Genomic DNA, 24,497 nt, shown 5'->3' on the forward strand with positions numbered 1-24,497 from the left:
AGAAGAGCAAAGATTTTTAATACATTTTGACTTGGAAAATGAACAAGTCTTGGTTTACAAGTACCGAGTACCATGTATAACGCATGCGCTTCTTGTTTTGACGCTGAGTGTCACGTGATCACAACTAAACCAACAGTTTTTCTTTCTCTTGTGCTGCAAAATTATGGGTAATCGTCTCCCCTGCTGGGTCTTAGTGCTCGTCTCTCACTGGTACTGTTTACTATAACACTGTGACCATCTGTGTGTGTAAAAACTATTTTATTTTGTGTCTGTATGCGTGTGTGTACAGCAAAAACAAAAGCAAGTCTCATTAGAGAGGTTAAAGATCCATTTTCTCTCTCTGCATCAGCCTGCTCTTTGTGTCTGTGTGTGTGCGTCATTGGACACTGTGCCACACACACAATTATTTTTAGGTATATATTTTTTCGGACTGTGGAACAAATAATTTGAGTTTCCAATATTTCTTATGGGAAAATTCCCTTTGATGTACGAGTGTTTTGGAATATGAGCTTCCAGAACAAATTATGCTTGTAATCCAAGGTTCCACTGTATATTCTTAAAATGGTTTAAACAGCATCTTTGTTTTATTGTTTTAATCAATTATTGTTGGATGTGACTTTTTTTTGTTTTTTTTGTTGAATCTCAGCACATTCCCTCATCATGGAGAAAGATATGCTGTTAGTTAGAGAACAACTCTCTGCACTCTCCCCAGATGTTCCATCCATATTGATATTCTTTTTTTTTTTTTCAAGAAATCCAGCTGTTCTTTTCTGCTTCGCAGATTTTTTGTGTGTGCAGTTTCAACATTTGCATACAAACTCAATGATAATGCGATCCCGCATCTAGGTCTACACTTCAACACACAAAGGGGAGGTTTGCACTGCTTACCGTTAACTCCAGTGTAAGTCTGTCGATCTGCTGCTTCTGGCTGTCGATCATCTGAAAACAGACAACATGGCAACTGAGTGAATACCTACAGCTATGGTCTAAACAGAGCAGTGTAAGTGTATGGTTTGTTTGAGTGTGTTGGGTTTTATTAAACTGTTAGGTGGAGTGGTTTTAAAATAAATGAAATGCAGCGTGTCTGTGACTAAACGCGTTAAATACACTGCATTTTCATTTATTTTAAAACCAATACACCTGAAAGATAAAAAGGGTGTGTATTGTATAGTGTGTGTGTGAGGTGTGTACCGTGCTGTCGTGACTCTGCTGTTCCAGGAGGTGTGTGTTCTCCTTCTCAAGGTGCTTCAGGTCCAGCATGGGCAACCGCACACCGTCCTCCAGACACTTCTCCACCTTCTCCTGTAAACTATAGAGGGAGATAGAGAGAAGGGGGATGCTGGACTTTAGTCTCTCTGAGATAACACACACTGTCCGTCATCTAACTGTAGTGTTTTCTTTGTGCACAGGACATTGATATTAGCGGGACATCAGGGACTAACAACACTTTAAGATGGAATCTAGCGTTCCTGCTGATGAACACTGAATACTGATACACTTGATCTGGGATCATTCAGAATCGTGTTAATTTATATTAATATATCTTTCTATTAAAAAAGAAAAAACATGTAAAGTGATGAGACACACACACCTCTGCACGGCGACCACCAGCTCCTTCTCCCTCTTGCCCTGTCTTTCGATGAGTGCGTCCTTCTCCTGCATGCGAGTTCGGCTCTCCTCTAGGCTCTGCTCCAGCTGTGCCACGGTGTCCTGCAGCGTCTGCGCCTTTGTCTGCACCTCCTCCAACTAACACAAACGCACAGCACACTGGAGAATTATGCATATGCTCACAGAGAAAAGCTTATCTATAGTAAGCGTGTATCATAACAAAAAAAAAGAAAAAAAGAGTTGTAGCTATGCTAACTTATGTCATATAATTTCTTCTGAATTAGAAATAAAGAATTACAACAAAAGTTCTAATAATGACTATTTATATTTAACCATAATAAATGAGTGAATAGATGAAGAAACAAGACAAATAAAAGATGATGTAATTTATTTTTTTATGCCATATTATCTCTCTATCTTTCTTTTTCCTCAAGGCTAGTTTTAAAGGTAAAGTTTAAAATCCCACAATTATTAAATGACTCACACAGACAAAGTGCTAAGAGTTTTCTCCTGTTTTTGAATTATTTAAATCTCTGGTGACTGACACCAAGCGTCTGATTATTCTAAGTTCTTTGTAACCAAATGCACTGGTTAAAAAAAAAAGAAGAAAAAAAAAACAGAGCTCACCATTCCTTTACAAGTCTTTTTAACACTGTTTCTTACTGCCCCCTGTTGGCCCTGTTCAATAATTCACAGTAATAACCTGTCATTGTGAACATCCATTAAGCCAATTAGCGCGGTCGTAATCAGCCGCTGTAATGTCCGAGAGCTCTGATTTCTGCGGTGGTGATATCAGCCTGTCACTGGGCGTTTGTTTTCAGCAGGAATATTAATTCCTCCCGGCCTGCACATGTTACAGGAGGCGGTGATGTAGATTTAATCAAGGCCGAGCAGCTTGTTCATAAACAATAAAAGTGAACATGTAGTCACATTAAAGGCTCTTTAACGGGTGTGTTAACACAGCCATGGAGGACAGGGCTCATTTAAACCTGGTGCTGTTAATACACAAATGTGTTCATTACACTTTAATCACTGCAGGAATTAGTTTAGAGATTATTAATGGAGGGTTTATGTAAAGACACAAGAAACTCATATGAAGATCAGCTTGAACGTTAGCACGTTGTTTTTTTTAAACCGGTCCAATGCTGTGTTGCTGCTTTAGGTTTAAGGGTTACTCCTCCTGTTTTGTGCAGCCCGTTCACTGTGATCCTTTGCAGAGCATGTGCCCCCTCAGTACGGCATTCTTGTAGTCTTTACGGCAGCTGCCATCCGCTGCATTTATGTCTCAGGTCACCGTCCTGGTGCTACATGATTATTCTGCTAGCGAAAGTGGGAACTGTCTGCTAGAAGTTAATCGATCGGACAGCAGATGGACAGATTTTTAAAAAGTATCAGTGAATATACTTGCGCTCAAGTGTACTCTATGTGTGGGAAACACTGACTGTATAAAGAGGGGCAGAGACGAAAACCACAAGCCACGGCTATCTGATATGTTTGGAGTACACGGAGAACTTTTAGAAAAGTGGTTTTTAGAATACAAAGTCTTTGAGGGAAGGTGCCTGCACAAACTGATAAATATATCCATGTGCATTCAGACTAAGTCATTGTGGATACTTAAGCAGTGCAGTGATGTCTCATGACCAGCTAATATTTAGTGTGTGTGTGTGTGTGTGTGTATACCTGCTGGGCCTGGGTGTGCACCTCGTCCAGCGAGGGCAGATCAGCCAGGTATTTCTCCAGAGTCTCGATGCGCTGCTGCTTTTCCTGGTTCTGCTCCTGCTCTCGCTGACATTTCTTCTTTAAACTGCTGATGTAGCGATCACGAGTCTTCATCTACACCACGACACAAACACAGCTCGTCTGAACATGAGACTCAAATCAAGAGTGTGACACCATGTGATCTCTCTTTATGTTGTGCACAAACAATAGAAAAATGGTAAATAAAGCAAAAACATTGATGTCTTTGGTGTGAACCTGCTGTGGGATAAGAGGAAGGAGTCACTAAATTAACCCTAGTTTACAACATTAACTCTGCTTTGTAAATCTGGCAGATTTTTCCCACACCTGCACAGCCCTATATCTTTTACACAGCGTGTGAGAGAAAGCTAAATCCCAGCAGACCTTTTCCTCCAGCTTCTTGATGTCCTCTGTGTATTTCTGTGTGTTCTGCTTGAGGAACTCTTTAAGGTGGATGACCTCAACCTCCGCTGAGGCAAGCCTGCGCGCCAGCTCTCCGTTTTCGCAGCACAGTGGTGTCTGAGAACTGCTTAGAGATGACGCGGGGCTGACCAGCGGGCTCTCCTGAGGAAGAGGATGAAGGATTTAAAACTCGTTCAGTTTTATTTGTATAGCGCTTTTAATCGCGGCCATTGTTACAGAATCAAAAAAACATTATGGAAATGAGTGTAAAATGTGTGATTTTATATCACAATCAAAATTGTCCCTTATATATTATATTTACGTGCAAAATGAAGTACCTTGGTTTTAAGCATGTATGTCTCTTCACAGCGGCCTTTCTGGTTCTGGAGGACCTGCTGCGCCCTTAACTCATTTTCCCTTATTCTGGCATGAAGCTGCATGATCTGCTGTTTTTGCCTGGGAAGAAATACAGCAAGATGGAGGGTTAAAAAACAAAACAAAGAAAAAAGAATTATTGCATTTGAGGACTATTAATAATTTTGCTATTCACGAAATTGATTCAGATATTTTATTCATTAAATTTTACAGAAAAGTGTACAGATCATAAGAGGCATTGAACAATCTTCGCTTTTAAATTAGTCTCAGTATATTTCATCTTAAAAAAAACAATATACTATACTGTATATGTTTCAGAATATTTATGTTCTCTTTTTTTTACATTTACTGCAGATTAAAATATATTCACTAGGTGGCAGTAATGCATTAATGCTCAATACAGGAATAAAACATGAAATGAGTTATTACTACAAATAATTGTAATAACAGAAATAATAAACAAAGATAACTAAGCACAATGTACGATGAGCCACGTCTAAAAGAAAAACATCAACAACAACCCATTTTCTGCAAAGAATGAAGAACTAGCCTACAGAGCGAGAATCCTGTTGGAGGATAACTGCGACAGAAATAAAATGTGACACAAAAAGTAGGAATTCAGCTTCATCACTCTTATCTTTAGTCACTCAGCATTTTATATCTTTGTGTTTTTAAATAATAATTAAGCAATAACTATTTTTTTTTTTTTTTAACAAACATTTAATTCAAATGTCAGTATTAGGGACTCTGGTTTTTTAGATACATATCTGTTATAGAGTGGCAGGTCATTTAGGTCATGTGACTATTTCTGGAAGACGTCTACAACCCAAAATGTCTCTCGATCACGACTATAGTTCCGTGGCGACAATCTGTTATTTCTCACCATGGTTTTACTCAAACACCAGACAGACACAGATACAAAAGTAATGATGTTTTAGAAACGTGTTGTTTTCTTCCCGTTTATTAAACACCACTAAATGCTTCTTTATAACCAAATGATGCTAAAAATAAATTCCACACTTTTTATCCAGGAATCATTTTTAATTGTCATGATGTTTGTTCGATAACACACTCTGAGGAATTTTTCCCAGGAAAGGGTCTTTATACTGACTCGATCAAACTAACCAGAGAACCAGGACTGATGGGGTCACCCACTGACGAGGTGTCGCAGTGTTACTGGTTAATAATTTTCCAAGGTATATATTCATATTATTACGGCTATTTTGTGTTACGTCCAGGTTGTGTCACGACAAAAGGTGCAGAGAGGGGGGAGGGGGATACTTTTGCAAGCAACTATATATAGATGTTCACCTCTTGACATTGTGAAGGCTGGTTAAATATTGTCTGAAAACTGTCTGCGTGTGTGTGTGTGTGTGTGTGTGTGTGTGTGTGTGAAACGCAAGCCTAGCAGAGGATCTAATGATAAAATAAAGGGACCTCACAAGGATAGTGACACGAACGTGTGTTTGTGTGTCAGCGAGCTGAAGGTCATTCGGCAATCAGGAGCACACATTCCTTACCACACACACACACTGGCACGTCAACACACTGTCATTCACAAACTCTCTTACACACACACTCTGGTAAGAAAACCAGACGGACTGATATCCCGGATCTCTTTTGATTCAAGTCATGAGGTTTGAATATGAACACATTGTGTCAGATGTTCTTGCATCATTTGCATTCATGCTAACACTCTAGCACAGGCTCTGGTGTTGTGATGTCACTCGGGCGTACTGATGAACCCCTTCATTTCGTTCTGTTTCCTGTAGCTGGAGGCTCTGACATTTCAGTGAGCCTAATTAGTGTGTGGAACAGATCGTCTCTCACCTGTCGATCTCCAGCTCCCGCTGTCTTAGCAGCCCTTCCTTTATCTTCACCAGCGTGTTCACAGGGAGAGGAACGCCACCCAGCATCTGCACAACAACACACAACACAACAATTACATTACACTACGTACTTAGGACAAGCCCTGTCTAACACACTGCAATATGATCCACACTCGCAGCTGTTATACACCACTGGTTCACTACAGCTGATTACGTTTGACTGTTAATAGGCAGTCCCGTATCTTCTGTTTATCATTTTTAAGTGTCCAGTGTCCCTCTTATGACCCCCTCCGGGGGACAACACTTAACCATGGGGGAAACAAACCTCAGATTAAGAACCCCTAGTTTTTTAGCAAATAAAGAACCTTTCTATAAAAAGTATCTGAAGATGTAGAACAATCAAGAATCACAATCTAAGGATCTTAAAGAATTAAATAGAAGACCAGTTGGCAAGACAGACAGACAGACCGACAGACAGACAGATAGATAGATAGATTAATTAAATAGATAGATAGATAGATAGATAGAAGACTAATTGAATAGGAATATATATATATACTCAGAAAGACAGACAGACAGACAGAGATAGATAGATAGATACAGTAGATAGATAGATGGACAGATAGAATTAGTATTCAGTATAGAACACTAATTAAACAGAAATACAGATAGATAGACAATACTATTTAAATAGAAAGATAGATAGATAGATTTATCTATCTTCCTAGCCAACTAGTCTTCTATCTATCTACTGTATGTCTGTCTGTGTGTTTGTCTGCCTGTCTGTCTATCTATGTATAATTCTGCCCCATTTTATTATTCCAGGCTGGAGTAGCGTAGAAAGAGTGAATACACACTGAACAGAAAGGTTTAAACTATAAACTGAGAGAAGTCGTCACACACACACTAACTTACAGTAAACATGTACTGTACTGTATACATCATCACTCAAACTTGGGTGCTGTTTAAAGTCTGGGTGAGATAAAAGGCTAGCGTTGTGAAGGTTAGTATTGTGGAGTCTTCGCCATGTTGGATCGTTGTGTGACTGGTGTTGAGAGGAAGCAGGAGCAGGTCTGTTATCCCCTAACAGCTGAACACAGTACTCACAGTGCAGTGCCTTTCTGGATGGTTCGTATTACCACACGGGACAACACTGTGACCCATAGGCTGATCCTTTTAGTCTGAGTGCTGGTTTAAGTGCAGAATTCATGAGAAAAAAAAAAAGGAATCAATAAATAAATATGTAAATATATAACAAGATACCAGAGTTACCCAGGAAAGATCTCACAGTTATTTGGTATTTACAATGTTGCAGGATAGGTCTTAATATTTTACTGGGCTGTATCACAACCTAACTTGCTGTTTCAATTAATTTCTCCTGTTAAGATAAATGTGGGTTAAAACTGTTGGACCATTTATCATTTGAACCTGGTCTCCTTGATATTAGACAATTCATAAAGGTTTTGTTAACTGAAACATGTATTTATATAATCCGTGTCTCAGTCTGTGATTAGTCAGGTCTAGGGATTTAATACTGTGATAAGTTAAAGCTTGAAAGAGAACCTCTTTGACTCTGAATTAAAAATTCCTACAAGAAAAATCTGGATGAAGTTTTCAACCCTTTAACCTTTTCATCAGAGGAGTGCCTGGATTTAATCAAACACAGCATAAAGCTTAGAAGTTCTATGAAAATCAATATATGATGGCAGCTGATTAACTTGAGATAACTGACTTTCTGTTTAAAAAATACACACAAACATGTAAATCCAACTGAAATAAATATTTCTCCTGAAAAATCCTATTATGGCAGTAACCTCGTGATGATCTGCTTCATCAATTTTAAAGTTTAGTTATATGTCTGTCTGTCTCTCCCTCTGTGCTGCCCACAATCAGAACCAACAGCAGCTGCAGGAGAGCTAAATCCCATTCATTACACCCGGCTGCAGTAAAAACACTAAATGGAATGCCGAGCCTTTCACTGGGAATGGCTCAGGGTTCCTGATTCAGATACCTTAAACACACACAACAAAACCATACACTGAATTACGACGTGTGTGGGCATATATGGAGTTAAAAATAGTTTGAGTCCCTCTTACTGTCAAATGACAGCATTACCATAGGGATCTTTTTACATGTCTGTATAACATGTAGCACGCTTCCCGTTATAAGCAGTTTTAGCTCAGGGTCAGGTGTAGGTCACGGAGGTGCACGCTGCAGGCCATTGCTGTGTCGACTCTAAAGATTGAACAGGACGTATATTTAAACTGACAGAACGAATGCGCTGTGGCCTAAACAATGCTCAGTTAGAAAGTGGATTTAAATGCCATACAGCAGTGGACACAAAGCCAAAGGTTTGACAGTAGTGGTGTGTGCGGGATCGCCCAAAGCTCCTAAAACAATTCTGACCTGTCTGCCTGACCAATCAAGTCAATTCCATTTAAACTGTATAGCGCTTTTAATGTCGCAAAGCTGCTTTACACAACAAGAAAATGTGTATGAAATGTGAAAAATGTGGATGAATCAATATGATCAGATTTCCTTTGATGAGCAAGCCGACGGCAGGGCAACGGTGGCGAGGAGAAACCTTGAGAGGAACCAGACTCATCAGACCAAAGCCCAATCCCAATTCTATTTTCTACCCCTTCCCCTACCCCTCGCCCCTTCTCCTTGTCCCTTGAAACGAAGTGGAAAGGGGAAGGGTTAAAATATTTCCCCTAAGAAATGGGACACCACTACAACACTGTTTTATGTCATCATACGTATCCGTTCATTTACATGTACACATACAGTATGGCCGTAAGCAAAACAAACAATGCGTTATCAAAAGCTCGGCAAACTGCCGTGCTACTGAACTTTCATATTTGTTTGTAGCATGCAGTAAAGTGTATATGACATAAAAATATATTTTTGTAATATTGCGCAATCGGTGCTATCCGCTAGCAAACTTTAGCGTTTTTTTTGCAAACGTTTTTTTTTTACAAAACATCACCATAAACACAAACACAAGACTAAAATTAATATACATATAATGAAAACTTGTCATAAAAATCCTTATTAGTGGCAAAAATTCGTTAAATTTATGGGTCTGCTTGCTCGAGTGAGCGGCCATCTTGAAAATTTCGTTAGCCCTTCGTTTGAAGTGAGGTCCCAAAAAATCTTCGTTTGGAGGGCTATCTGGCCCTTCCCCTTAGCCCTACCCCTCCAACCAAAAGAGAAATGAGACACCCCTACCCCTTCAAGTGAACGCGCCAAACGGAGGGGTAGGGGTAAGGGGTAGGGGTAAGGGGTAGAATTGGGATTGGGCTCAAATCTGACCAAACACACCCACCACATGATTTCTGCCTTCTCCAGACAGCAAAATTCAGACCAGTTCACCTGGCTCTTGAAAAAAAATTGAGACAGATCCTGACTGCTCCTGAAACTCTGACCAACCGCACCCCTTGTGAAAAAAAAAAAAATACCTAGACCAATATTGCCTGCTCCCAAAAGACTTTAGACTAATCAGTCCTACTAATAAAATAATTTTGACAGTTTCGGTCTGTTCCTAAAACCATTCTGCCCAAAGTATCCACTGTTGCCTCAACAATTTCCTTAACAGTGTGGAATAAATTACTAATACTGTGGTGCTGACTAAAAAAAAGTTTTGAGCTTCATACTTGCCCTTCACGCTTGACTAAAATATTTTTTTGCCCAGGCCCGGTGAGATCCTCGTCCTACACAGGATATTATATTATATCACACACACTATAAAGCATAGTGTGAACGCTCTGAGAGGAGGGTTTTTTGCCAATTCTGTGAACTCACTCAATCAGTCCTGGTGCCACTCACTCCTCGGGTGTCTACAGACCCCTGGCACACACAGTTGTCTTTGGGTAAGAAGCTCTCGATCACAGCTCTGAGTGTCAAATTGATAGGAAATCTTTAACTTTCTGGCAATGCCAGTCTACTCGTGTTTCTGTTTGTGAGCATTGGTTTTAAATTTGGTCTGGAAATCCTTCAGAGTTTTAATGGTACCCAAATTCTCTACTATATTTATTAACCTGCTCAAAATTAGAAACTACATCTAGCAGCATTTTGTCCAGCAACTATTCATTAGGTTTTAAGGTGATTAAACTGCAACATTCTAAAAACATCCTAAAAAATTCTAAAAACATCTGTCAAAATTTTTATATATTAAATATAATTTTATATAATATATATAAAAAACTTAAAATCTCACAAATAGTAAATAAATTGTTCTGACAACTCCCAAGGAAACCAATGTTCTTATAACCAAATGGGTACAAGAACTAAAAGATGTAGCGAATGATCTACCCACCAAAAACTTCCCCTAGTCCACCAGTGATGACTGCAAATACGAGGGGGTGGTCAAATGAAATGAATTGATGATTGTGCAGAATAACAAAGTAAAAACTCCCTTTATTTCGCTATATAATCCCCTGCTACACTAATGCACTTGTTCCAGTGTTTTATTAGTGATTGGACAAAATTAATGTCAAAAGTTTTTTCAGTACACCAGAGACATGATGTTTAAAATTCTTTTCTGTGAAATTCGGTATAATTTTATGATAAGGAAACCCACAGAAATAGCTGTTAAACACATCACATGATTGTGTGAACAGCACGGTGGACAGCTTGCTCTTTGCCTGCCTTTCTAGCCCTGGCTCTGTTGTTCTTCTTCTTCTTTATGTTCCAAAATAGATGCCAAGTCGATAATTACGTAATGTGCCGTGCCCACACCGCTCTGATCGTAGAAGAGCTAGCCTTAGTTTCAACGGACTAATCGAGCTCTTTATCTGAATAATTAGGTGTGTTGGGCAGCGTGCCAAGGACTGGAAATGAAACTCCCTACTCTAACACTTGGCTAGGTCTGACTAACGAGCCAATCGACGGGTCTCTGAATCGACATCACGATAGCGGAGGGTTTACTAAATCTGAGCTGCAGGGTTCCCCCCCGGCAACAGAAGTGCAAAATTTAAATGGTCGAATATTCACAAGTACAAACAGGTGTACACAAAATGAGCTCTGGATATCCTGAGATAACATTACGATGAGACACGAGATGACAGGTGAGGCAGGAGCAGCTCTGTGCGCTAAGCTAAAAGGAGAGGAAGATATATTGCTGCTAATAATTAAACATACCATGGCTAGCAGTAAACAGTCCATTAACAAAGGAGCAATCTAAACAAGAGCAACTCGAACAGCCATGATGAGCTGCTCTGTAAGCCATGCCCTCCATTAGTCCGGCGCCGAGGGTCCTTGGTGATTTCTGCCATGAGGTGGTGAATGGAGTAGGGTGGGGCGTAATGGCCCGTGTGACTAACGTTCGGCTTGTAAGGCACGATAATGAACAATAAGAAGTGCGCCATGAGGGACACTAGGGCCGAGCTGCTGGAGGTCACGCTGTACGAGTGGCGGACATGGTTTGGCCGACCCACGGCTCAAAGGATTAAAATGTCCTGCTCGGATGACGTGTCTTTGACTTCCATCTTCCGTTCGGCCGGTGGCTCTCTTTGTGCAGCCAGCGGTATTTAGGTACACAAGTGTGTTCGCTTGTCTTTGGGTACCTGGTATTCAGCTGCAGGGGTTTAACCTGCGCCAACTGCCACGCTTCACGCGTCCCGAATCACGGCCAGCACATGCCACAGCGGTGTCCTGATCTCTCTCTCTCTCTCTCTCACACACACACACACACACACACACACACACACACAGCCTCTAAAAATGCACTCTTGGAACTCGGTCTGCTTGAATGTTCCAAACACCTTATAAGGAATAGGAAGCTCGGAGCTGTTTTTAAATTTGTGGAGTTTCCGAAAAAAATGAAATTCCCGGGAGATCCTACGTGAAGAGCTGAATCGGGTCTTTGGGGGTCAAAGGTCAAGAATAGGGGAAGGGGGAGTGCCTGGACAAGGTCAGGGGAAGAGATCGGGCGGAGCACCTACTTCTCTGGCTGTAACATCAGTCGAATACTTGCGTTAATCCTCCAGCTGAAGAAGAGACAACGAGAAAGTACCGTGTGCAATTAGAGAATAGACTGCACAGAGGGTTTGGTAAGGGATCATGGGAAAATTTAAAACCAGTTAAGAAAAGGAAAAAAAATGTAAAAAATAAATAAATAAATATATATATTTTTTTACTACTTTTTTATGATAAAAGTGCTTACTATTGTGGGATTAACTGCAGGCTTTCTAAACACTACAGTATATTAATATACAGTATGAAGCCTTGCGATTTCCATAAAGAATAAAAGCTGTTTTAAAAGCAGCGGCATGTCATTCTGGGAAAAAAGAATAAAGAAAAATAAAAGAAATCACTAATTAATACAATTAAATCATGGTCCCTTTAAATCCTTGTAAAATTTCACCCCTTACTGTTCGGGACAATCAGCATAACTACTGTAATTTACTCATCAAAATGATCAACAAACCTCTCAGATCTTAAACTGATTAATTCTGATGAGAGTGCAGACGGAACTGAGAGACTGTATTTGGCTTCGGAGAAATCACTGCCCGATCCTTTTATGGAGAAATTAATACCAAAGCTTATTTGAGCTGAGAGGGGAAAGAAAAAAAGAACCAGGCCTCAGAAAATAAAAGTGTGAGATGAGAGCTCAGACCCCTCCTACACATCTCTGTTTTTGCCGCTGGATTTCTCCTCCCCTCTGCGTTCTTTCGCTCAAAACTCCCAGAACAAAACACCCAGAGCCTATTGTCAGTCGCTGGAGCTGGTGTCTGAACCCTGAGCGTGGACCTAAAAAAAACAACAACCAACCTGCGTGGGCTGGACCAAACTGCCACGGCCCTCATTTACCACAGGTTCAGGTAGGACACACAAACACACACACACACACGCTCACACCTGTCACTCAGCACATGCTGATAATCTTCTATATAATATTTAAGCGTAAAGAGAGTAAATAAGACATCAAACTATAAATGACCTTCAAAGAAAAGAGACAAAACACACACCGACCCCAACAAAAACAAACAAACCAAAAAAACAAACACTGATTAAATGTCCTAGATTAAACCAAACTTTTATTTTTTTTTTGTTGAAAGACAAGCTAGAAGTGTCTAGAGATCCAATCATTTTGAACAATTTTGCATATTGGAGGCCAGCGTTGAAATCTCAGCTTCGAAACAAATCTCGGGTCTAAACATCCAAAACATCTCCAGCCTTAAAGCCTGGTACAAGTGTATCGTTAAAGCTTCTCCACAATTTTAGCTAAACATTTTGACTGTTATAAGAGCAATAGAAACGTTGTAATAACCTCTGACTGAGCTGTAACGATGGCTCCCGAAGCCACACATTGCTCCGTTGTGCCATCATGGAAAGTTCAGTGTGCACTCTCACACCCCTCCCTCTCCCTTAAGAGGACTTTATTTGTGCAGGAACGTGGCCAGGACAGAAAAGCAGGGTATAAAGATGCGTGTATAAACCCACACGGGTCTGGGAAATCTGCAGCTTTGGATTTTCTTTGGTCTGTCTCTGACTGACTCTCTCTCTCTCTCTCTGTCTCCCTGGCACACTGTGGATGCTCAGATGATGGAGAGCACCTGGCTTTAGCCAAGCAATGCTCTGAAACGCTTTCAAAATAAATGCTGCCATATTAGCCGCGTGCTTTGCAGTCAGATCTGAGTGACCATGTAAGGGTAATGTTTTTCCCCCCAAGCATGTCAAGTGGTGTGTGTTGGGAGAGTTCACAGCCTCCTAGTAAAGTTATCATCCAAAGCTAGTCCCTGATCGGGTGCTGGACTTATTCCGGGCGACGCTGTTGGCACACACCTAAGTGTCTCACGCATACGTGTGTGTGTGTGTGTGTGTGTGTGTGTGTGTGTGTGTGTGTGTGTGTGTGTGTGTGGTTGAAAAGGTAGTTCATTGTGCTGCAGCAACACTCTGTCAGGTCGTCCTGACGAAATCGTCAACACCACATACATAAACACTGGGATATTTTTGTCCTTTCCCAGAACTGATTGACCTTACAGTGGAAAAAAATTTCTTTCTTTTTTTTTTTTTTTTTTAAATACGCACAAGACCTGGCGACTTTAATCGCCATAAAAGAGAAAAATCACGGAAATTGTTTTAATCTCGTTAAAATGCCTTAAAGATCTGTTTAATCTCTAAATCTCAGTGTGGAGAAAGCCAAACACTAGAAAGCTACATGCAATCAATTAAACACTTACCAGTGACACATAAGCATGAACACATCCGGTCAAAGACGAAGCGCAGCGATAGCGGAGACCTGGCGGTGCTCGTTTTTTGCGTGTCATAGGCGGTTAAACAGAGGTGACGAGTCCTGCTAATAGTCAAAGGTCATTTCTAAGAATAACCTTTATTGTACAAGGCTGATTAGCCTTTTTGGAGGATGTAAGGCTTTGGAGACTCTGGGAACTCGCTCTCTCTCTCTTTCTCTCTCTCTCTCTCTCTCTCTCTCTCATGAGGCCCGGGGTTCATCCAGGAGCCAGCTAAAGCAGTGTGAGAAAGAAAGATAAGCTCCTGGACACTGAAGTCTTCATAATGGAGTGTCTTATCTTTCAGCAAAGCACCTGACAGCTGCATCCAGGCTGCTCAGCAGCACTGCGCTTTTACTCTTTAGTCTTTCTAACGGGCGTGAATCTATAAACTCAGACATTATTTCTTTTCAGTGGGAGCCACATCACGCCGCTGGCAACGTGTTAGATACTGGATTTACAATAGACGTTTTAATAACTCCTGCGAACCTTCGCACATAAACGCAGCTCCTCTCACGACTCTAACATTTAAACTGTCGGAAGACTTTATGACTCCGTTTATTAGCTAGAAAACGAGAGTTTAACTAATTACAGAAACGTTGTGTGCCAAAAGTCAATCAACTTAAACTTTCTTCTGCTTTTTATTGAGCAAATTCCTGGATATTATCACTAAACAAATAAAAAAAAATTACAATTAGATAAAACGGATAAAAAAATCTGACATTCTTAATAAATTTTTTAAAAAGCTTATTCGTCTCAAAGTTAATAAAACACAAACTTTAAAATATTGGAAATATTTGCCTGAAAAGGTTGAAAACAAATATACATCATAAAACAGTTTTAGTGTTATTGTATGTTAAATATCTCCAGCTTGGGAAATACAGTTAATAAAGAGTTTTTATTCTTACATTGTCCTTTTTCAGTTGATATAAATTTATTAGGTTTTAATAAATGTTAAAAGCATAAAAAAATTAAACTGTTAAAAGTACCAGATACTACATGACAACAATAGAGTTAGGATTGTGTGAAGTGACAGATTATCGCAATTTCCTCAGCACAAAGTGCTAGCATGAGGCTATGCTCCTGTGTGCTAGAATAAGGATACGTTCCAGAGTACTAAAATCAGGATATGCACCAGGATACGAGCAGGGATACGTGTTCCAGGGTATAAGCATGAGGTTATGTTACAGCTTACTGGGATTAAGATTTATTTGTGTACTAAGATGAGGATGTGTTCCAGGGTACGAGCATGAAGATGTGTTTCAGGGAACTAGGATAAGATTATGTACTAGGATGAAGTTATATTACAGCATAATAAAATGATGATGTGTTCCAGTGTACTAGGATGGGGATATGCTCCAGGGTACTGGAATGAGGATATGTCCCAGGGTACTGGAATGAAGATATGTTCCAGGGTACTGGGATGAGGATATGTCCCAGGGTACTGGAATGAGGATATGTTCCAGCGTACTAGGATGAGGATGTGGTCCAGCGTACTAGGACAAGACAGACAACACAGGCCTCACACTAGGATGAGGATAGGTTTCAGAGAGCTAGCGTAAGGATATAAATTATATATTTTTTGATGAAAACAAAGCCCCCATGCAACCCGTTCTGAATAAGTGCATAGGGAGTTCCTTATTGCTAAAGTCCAAAACAGAATTTTCATGGGGCTCATGAACAGTTTACTACATTGTGCACGCATGTAAATGTAGCATGACTGATCCCATGTTGTGTGCATGCATACTCATTCGGCTTCTCTGCTGCTCCCTCCATCAGCTCTGTGGACTCCATCAGCTCCTGGACCACCTCTGTCCCACGAGCACTACGAACACCTCCACACCACACCCTCCATCTCATCCTTCTGCACTTCCACCTCTCTCTCTCTCTCTTTGTGTCTGTGTGTGTTTGTGTGCCCTTCACCTTCAGCACCCCACGTGTACAGTGCTAGCGTATCATGGAGAAAGTGCAGCACATCACTCGTGCAGCCATGAGGAGGGCGTCCACCATGGAGGTTCCCCAGCAGGCTAAGCAGAACATGCAGAACCTCTTCGTCAACTTTTGTCTCATCCTCATCTGCCTGCTGCTCATCTACATCATCGTCTTGCTAATGTGAGCTGGAGGAGGGGCCACGATGTGGCACTATGGACTCGATGGGGAGGGGCGGGGCTTGGGGTGGTGATGAGGGCGATGAGGGAGGGGGTTGAACTGTCCATCTGAGTTGACTGCATGCTGCATGCTGTTTCTTCCCACTGTTCTTGTAAATAATACACACTGTCCGGCAAATAACGGCACACCTAGCGGGGTAGCTGCGGGGAGTTGTGGGAGTCTGAGGACGGCAGAACCGACTCCGCATTCCCCGTCACAGTCCAGGATTGAGAAACATTGACTATAAGCACTGCATAAGCCCATGTGTGACACTGAACGTTAATAAAAATATAATAAACAGGTTAAGATATGAAATGTGTGCGGCAATTTTCTCAACCCTCACCATGCTACGGTTAATCCACACGAGTGTGCAAAACTTAACACACACACTAGAAAGCTTAACTATGACCTTAAACTGTACCTTAAACATAGTCAATCATTGGGTGTCTGATCTCTACATCTTTAGTTTTGCTCGAGAGGTATGAGGGTAATGTAGATATTTCTATTATACAGATTCTATATCAAATGTATATGGATTGGAATAGACTTTATTACCTGGAAGACCTATTTAATACAATATATATATATTTTTTTTTTTATCTTTTTATTTACAACATACTCAGGACAAAATGTATTCATTTACTTCCAAGCAGTTTGTAAAAGTTGAAATGCTCATGAAAACTGTATTGGAGCCTTAATTATTATAATATCCTTATTTATAATTGAGTATTCTCAACTCCTAAAACCAAGATAATTTTTGAACATTTACCTTGGACTGATTATAAATTATATAATCATAAATAATAAATAATAATAATAATAAATATTATAAATAAATGAAATTATATTTTAACTAAATAGGATCTCAAAGTTCATTTCTAAAACGTATAACTACACTTGGAAAAATGTCGCTTTTTTGTAATCTGCCCAAGCAACTGGTCTCATTTAAATTGAATCAAGAAATTACATTTTATGTCTAATTTCTGTACAAGCGTATATTGTATAACTGTAAGAGTGGCGTGTTGGGGGGGTGAATGAAACATGACATGTTGCCTTGACTTGAGGCTACAAATACATGAGCCTTTCAATCAGATTCGCTAGGAAGTAAAGAAAGTATTTTGCAACATTTGACTCTAAACTGTTTTTTGAGGTCAAGATAAAAAAAATCTAATTTCAGAAAAACATAGTCTGGTGTCCTCGAACACATTGTGTGTTGTATAAAAGCAATGTGACAGTAATTCTCGCAGGACAGTTAAAGCACAATACCAGGCTAAATTTAGGCAATTATATTTATATAAAAGCCAGGCAAATAAGCTAAAATCCTTCATAGGGGAAAAAAACAGGAATGTGATGATAATCGTGCTGACGGCCATATTAAAAATCAAAATCAAAACTTTCACTTTAGATGATTCACTTAATGTTTTAAGGACAGACTCTTGGGCAAAAATAAAGATGTTAATATCAGACATTGCACTAACATCCTCTTGTTAAGAACAGCGACGCTTGTGCTTTTATTTGTCCTTGTTGACGCTGTTTAGCTCTTTCCATATGTGAAGGATGCACGTTGTGGGGTAACTTCATCATCCTCCTCCCTGCACCTCACGCTGATCACACCTGCCCCTGAGCCACACGGCGCCTCACTTTGAGCTCGCAACCTGCAATCGTCCGGCTGCGACGTCTTCGCCATGGATCTCACCAACAACCGGGGTCTCAACTTGCTGCTCAACTTCCTGCTCATCGTCATCGTGCTGCTGCTCATGCTCATCCTGGTCAAGCTCATGTGACGTGGGCTGAGGCGCTCAACGAGGGCACAAGACTTAATATGGCCTGAACACGTTTACTATAGAGGGAGAGCTATTGAGATCTCTCTCTTACTCCCTTTCTTACACACACACACACACTTCTCTACTTGTATCTCCACTATATAAATCACAGTTTGGTGCATCACTTTAAAAACTAAGTGCTTGTTAAAGCAACACAGAAAGTCTTTCATTCAGAAAGTCATTCATTTGTGCAACAAAAAATCTAATCTGACCTTTTTTTTACCATTATTGTTTACCTCCTTGTTTAGAGATGCCTAAAAACTATTCTAATGTGTGTATAATCTTCCACCAAAGAAGGCAGAATAAAAGATTCCACACCTATAATTCAAGCTACATCATGACAGACATATCAAGAAACTGACACACAGCTTTTTTCAAGATTATTTGAATCTTGAATCTTTTGCTTTACTGAGCACAGGGAAAGCTTCTGTACGTAACTGTCGCGTGACAAACGGTTGATTAAACATGACTTATTCAGACGTAAGACTTAGGAGGGGGTTTGAACCTTGTGCTTTGTATCGCACTAGGTTTAAGCCAGTGTAAACTGGTGTCTAAAAAACTCATCTGTTTAAAAAGCACTAAGGACGGAGTGAGTAATGATTACAGCTTCTGATTCCCTAGCATCATCTAGTGGTCAAGTTTATACTGCGAGAAATAAAAAAGTCAAATGTCTTTGACTTTCCTTCTCTGATGCAGCTCACCAGGAGCTGGCTAAAAAGACTCGTGGCAACAAACACCTGATGTGTTTTAATAATAATGTTTGACCACAAAAAAATTATTGTTATCTGAGCATTTAAAAGGTGTGTATTTGACTGGATGTCAGATGAAATCATGTTATTGGGTTTTATAAACATGGAACTAGGGGCAGGCTATATGACAAAATTTATAGATCATATCGTGACACCTAAAGTTTAATTTCTAAAATAAAATACATGAAATAGCAGCTTATTAAAAATAAAAACAGCATCAAACTGATCAATACAGTCAATAAATGCTGTAAAACAACTGTACATATCATTACAGTATAAGGTTTTAACAACAAATCAGCATCTAAAAAAATCTAATCAGTTTTAATACTATTGTAAAATAATAAAAATACTTATATTATGATAATATCCATGTTATCGCAGACAAGTTTCCTGTGACTGAATAATTACTACATTGTTATTACTGACATATTACCCGAAATAATTTTATATATATATTTTTGCAAACTATATATATATATATATATATATATATATATATATATATATATATATATAACTATATATATAGTTTGCAAAAGCCACATATCCTAAACAAGAGTATATTATTAGAGAATGTTTTCTCGTCACTCACACGTGTGCTCTTGAGCTGAAATGATGAGACTGATGAAACACAGGTGTTTATTAAACGTATGATTACACGACCTGAAGCACTGATGTTCCACTTGTTGTTGCATTGTTTGGTTTGTATACAGTTTCCATAGCGATGTAATTGATGTCGTTTGCACAAACATGAACGGACACGTTATAATAATGGTGTGAAGTAAACAACAAATAAACATGTTCCACTGATAATCACACATGCTGAGACTTCTTTTCTGTGTCCTCTGTCAATTCTATTTGTTTATATTATTCAAACTTTTATGTATAATTTTTACTAAAAACTTGGATATATACACTGGGTATATAAACTGAATATTAGGCAGTGTGAATGAAAGTATATTAAACTAATGTATGTGTAATTTATGAAGGTAGAAAAGGCACAGATTTTCTAAAAGGAAAATCAACGAATTTTGAGGCAGAGAAGGAGTCTGTCCACAAGAGGGCAGCACAATATCGCGTGAAGAAATCATAACAACAAGGCTGACCTTTCTAGATCTTTCTAGCAGCACACATGAGCCAAGAACGATGCATTTGGCCTTCAAACACAACAAACTGTGTATGAATAATGTGTTAAACAGAACGTTCTCTCTTACCTGCGCGAGCTCTGCGTCCTGTCTCATCCTGTCTCGCTGCTCACTCAGCCACGTGCTTTCGGGCCTGAACTCCATCTGCTCGCTCAGCCACATCTGAGTCCTTACGCTGGGCTGGATGGGTGACCCACCGACGGCCTGATGCCCCAGTGAGTGCCCCCTGGGCGTCATGAGAGAAGCTCTGCTCTCGGGTAAGTCACTGTAGCTCAGGTCCAGCGTGCTCGGCTTGAGCGGGGAGGACGAGTCGGCCCGGGCGTGGAGCAGGCTGCGGTCCAGTGAGCCATGGGCGTCAGGGTGACACGAGGTCCTGCCGCTTTTCTCCTGGCCGCTCAGGCGGGTGAGGGACGACCAGCGGCGCACAGGGCGAGGGTCCTTCATGTCTAGTGGGCTGGAGACGGGGGAAGAGAGACGGCTGCTGTTCCACGGGCTGCCGGGCACGGACTGGGCGCTGAGCTTCGAGCTGGACGGAGATGGCATGACATGCGCGGTGGGGATGGGGCCCTGTGAGCGGAGCGGCTGGAAACACAGCCTGCCGCTCGAGCTGGAGTGGTCTGGGTGGATGGAGGGAGAAAAATTTTTTTTAGAGAGATGTGTACGAATGTTGTTGCAGCTTGACAAGCAACTCTGACAAAAAACAAAAATCTGTTCTCAGTTACACTAAGTATTATTATCATCAGCGATGTTGCATCACCCGTCTATCTGGAACATTATTTATGATGGAGTAAAACGCACTCTTTGCCACACGGAGTGAGTGTGTGTGTGTGTGTGTGTGTGTGTGTGTGTCAGTATCATGTAGCCGCAGTGTGTTACAGTCTCTCATAAATAACACATGATGTGTATGTGTGTCATACTTGGCACGATACCACGACCAAGGGCATGACGCTGAGAGCTGAGAGCACAACGATACACAGCATGATACTACAGTACATGTAACACACACGCACACACACTTCCAAATTATCAATTACAATTATGGCAAAAAACACTTAGATGCAATAAACAAATAGAAGTGAGGGAGTGAGTGGGGTCAAAAATGTTTTTATATTAACCAGAATATACTGGTAGATCAAGGGAAAAGTCTTAAACTGTTTAATTAGTAACACATCTCAGAAATATTGGCACTCGTTGTAATCATGGGCTTAAAGGGGGGGAGGGGGGTAATGTCCAGTTCAGACCAAAACATTAGACAGACTTTTTTTGAAGTTTTTTTCTCTAAATTTAGCATTTTAAATAAATAAATAAATAAATACTGAGAATTGCAGGTAACTAAATCTCACCACAACATGATAATTTTCCTAGCATCATAAACTATAATAAATCCTTGTGGATCTGACAAGAACACAGGAATCAGGAAAGCCAGGGACCAGCAAAATAAAAGAAATTTTGTTTTGTGTGCATCAGACAGCCTGGGCGAGGTAATCTAAACATAAGTTGCAAAACAACCATTTTATACTGATATGTCAACACATCAAGGCCAAGAAAGGAAAAAACAATAGATGAAAAACACAATCAAGATCATAAACATCATGCATGATTATAGCAGCACAATATTGCCGAAAGATAATATATTAAAACAGCGAGTCTGACCTTTCTAGATCTTCCTGGCAGCACACTCATCATGTGAGAATAAGTAAACAAAGATCACGGTGATATTCATTACATTTAAATATATAAATAAAATAACATCTAAAACACCTTTGTATTGATAAACACATGCTTTGTTCTACAGTGACCAATTCTATGACTTTTGAGGTTGTGTTTCAGGGCAATTCCACATACTTAAATTCAAGAACTTTAAAAAAAAAAAAAAAGGGAAAAGAAAAACCTGATGTGAATAAGCCTTAAAGCAGCTGTGTAAGCGGGCAGTCTGAGTGTGTGTGATGCTGCGACTGACTGAACACAGAGTTGACAGGTTTTATCAGTGTGTGAGAGCCAGAGGAAACACTGCTGTCAGCGCTGCTCTCATTGCATCACACACACACACACACACACACACACACCACTTCAACGCAGCAACCGCTCTGCATGTACGAGTCCTGTATGTAGAATAATTTATATTCCACTTTAATGATGACCCAGGAGTCGCACACACTCAGTGTGGGAATAATTTAAGGAGAAATCCGAATCTGTCCCAGTTTCACTTTAGCATGTCAGCTCCCAGTAAGAGTAAAATCACTACCAGCCACATAATCTCACCCACTGAATCGTCTACAATGTATAAAGTCTTCTTTATTATTAACCTTTTAATCTTGAACGTGCCATTTGAATTGCTCTGGATTTCTTCAGGAAGTCACTTTGGCACATCAGAGACTCACCTACTGAACAACGTGGCTCTTTGTTACCGTGCAGCAGCTGGGGAACATCTGGGGAACTGAGAGCATGTGTGCTCAGGAGACAATACACACTCAAAGAGGTCGTAACACTCATGCACAGAAAAAAACAAACAAAAAAAAAACAACATTGTTCTGGCGTGGTGTTTATAAATCTACACTCTTTAAACCTGACCGTGATCTTCTTTAGCACAGCTGAGCACCAGAGGAACTTTCATTGTGGTCTTGAAGGTCAACGTCACTCTCAGAATAATCACTTCTGAGCAACATCTGATATGGTATTCTGGTTTCTCTGATCTGTCGTTCTTTTCTTTCTACTCAGCTTCTCTTGAGTAAACAGTTACATAATCACATAAATATAAGTATAGAATATAAAACACTGAACAATTCAACATGCACAAGCAGACTTCTCTGTATGTGTGGATCGTTCGACCTTTTCGAGTTAAGGAGTATTTTTGGGCATGCTGAGTCTTGTGCCTTTTTCTCAGGAAGTACCGTAAGTCCTCGACTTAAACATTCGAGTTATGAATTTCCGCAAATGTGAACAAACCACGGTACTACGAACATCCCTAGATGCGAAAAAATCAAGGAAGTAGCTCACATGTATTGTACAAAAAATAGACACTGCAGTGAACCAGATAGTGATACCAATATTTACAAACATATACAATATTTTCAGTCTTTAAGTTTATGTATAAAATGTCTAAATGTGTGTGTGTGCGGGAAAAACGAGTCGGCCTCAACCGGTTTCAATGAATCAGTCCGGGAGCACGATGATAGAAAATGTCTGTCCTGTAAAGCTGCCCTGATGGAGAATTTCTGAAAATTCTTAACAAAACACAGTCCAATACAGTGAAATTAACAAAGAGACAAAACGCAGTAAACACGTAGCGTTGTCCCTTCCTCCCGAGTTGAATTTAAACGAAGCCAGCTGACCCGTGAGACATGTTTAAAAGGTCTTACATGAGTGCAGTGTGGCAAAAAGGGACAGATGGACTGCTCATATTGAGACAAATGGATTGGTATGCTTTACATCGTATATTCGAGGTAAAGGTTCAAAGGTTTATAATACTGGCTTTGTCAAACAAATCCGACCTGCTCCTGGAACGGAACTCGTTCGTAAGTCGGGGACTACCTGTACTACCACTATAAACTTACACAGTAGTGTTGGTCCCTGATACCTTATGAACAATATCCATATTTGGAATTTTGTACATCTCATGCCTTTTTTTAAATATTTTTTTTATAAACTGCTATCATTAGAGAACAAATAAAACACTGCACGTGTGGAAAAATCATTAACCTTCTTTTGCCCTGATCCACTCCACACCATCCCGGTGATGATTATTCTGTATAACTGTTAACTTCCCTATACATGACTGGAGGCTATATTTATTTGTACTCTATCACAGTGCGACGTGTGAAATACCACACACACACACGATGTATACACACATCGACACGTTGGCTCTAAATTACCCGCCGTGGCCCGGCGCCGACTCCCCTTTCACGCACCTCAGATGATCACATCCAGGGCTGTTTATTTTAACATCTCAACACGCGAGCTCGGTTATGCAACGAGAGAACGAAGTCAGGTGGATGGAAAAGGGGAAAAAGGGAAAGCGGTGTTGTTTTTCCACAGCTATGAATAGAAACAACATTGATTTGTTAAATTAAAAAAGCAACTACATCAGAATTTTAATTAAACTTCTTTAAAATAATTTAAGTTGGAATCAAGAATGTTGGGGTGTGTGTGTGTGTGTGTGTGTGTGTGTGTGTGTGTGTGTTTACATCATGGCACAAGGTTTTAGCGAGACAAATAAATAACAAGCCCTGCATGGTCTGATGAGGCTTAGTGTAGGGAAACATGATTTTGTTCCTTGTCCTATTGAGCAATTAAGCGTAAGTTGAATTGACCGAGCAGACAGACAGACAGACAGACACACACACACACCAACGTCCTCCTCATTTATTAGCGTGTATTCAGGACCAGCTCTTGAATTTCACGGTGTCTGTTTCCGAGTGGCGCCGGAGTGCTGCTGGAGGAGACG

The 24,497-nt window shown here is 40.2% G+C and overlaps 2 protein-coding genes across 4 annotated transcripts in view; one reads left to right on the forward strand and one right to left on the reverse strand.

The window, feature by feature from the left end:
- Positions 1 to 24,497, reverse strand: part of cep85l (centrosomal protein 85, like) — a 59,007-nt gene that overhangs the window by 5,943 nt on the left and 28,567 nt on the right. For both annotated transcript variants that reach the window (XM_053489091.1, XM_053489090.1), the window contains exons 3-10: positions 20,120 to 20,667; positions 5,953 to 6,038; positions 4,086 to 4,203; positions 3,730 to 3,909; positions 3,289 to 3,441; positions 1,592 to 1,746; positions 1,192 to 1,309; positions 889 to 939 (exon numbers count right to left, since the gene is read on the reverse strand). In XM_053489091.1, coding sequence (XP_053345066.1) covers positions 889 to 939; positions 1,192 to 1,309; positions 1,592 to 1,746; positions 3,289 to 3,441; positions 3,730 to 3,909; positions 4,086 to 4,203; positions 5,953 to 6,038; positions 20,120 to 20,667 — 1,409 coding nt within the window. The remainder of the gene's footprint in view (positions 1 to 888; positions 940 to 1,191; positions 1,310 to 1,591; positions 1,747 to 3,288; positions 3,442 to 3,729; positions 3,910 to 4,085; positions 4,204 to 5,952; positions 6,039 to 20,119; positions 20,668 to 24,497) is intronic.
- Positions 12,620 to 18,480, forward strand: pln (phospholamban). 2 transcript variants are annotated; one of them, XM_053489095.1, is made up of 3 exons: positions 12,620 to 12,775; positions 15,965 to 16,297; positions 17,872 to 18,480. In XM_053489095.1, the coding sequence occupies exons 2-3, from the start codon at positions 16,143 to 16,145 to the stop codon at positions 17,885 to 17,887; spliced, it is 171 nt and encodes a 56-aa protein (XP_053345070.1). In that variant the 5' UTR covers positions 12,620 to 12,775; positions 15,965 to 16,142; the 3' UTR covers positions 17,888 to 18,480. The 2 variants fall into 2 exon arrangements, with proteins under 2 accessions (XP_053345070.1, XP_053345069.1); XM_053489094.1 differs by having other exon boundaries at positions 17,890 to 18,480.

Source organism: Clarias gariepinus, chromosome 27 (assembly GCF_024256425.1).
Source record: "Clarias gariepinus isolate MV-2021 ecotype Netherlands chromosome 27, CGAR_prim_01v2, whole genome shotgun sequence".
Taxonomy (NCBI): domain Eukaryota; kingdom Metazoa; phylum Chordata; class Actinopteri; order Siluriformes; family Clariidae; genus Clarias; species Clarias gariepinus.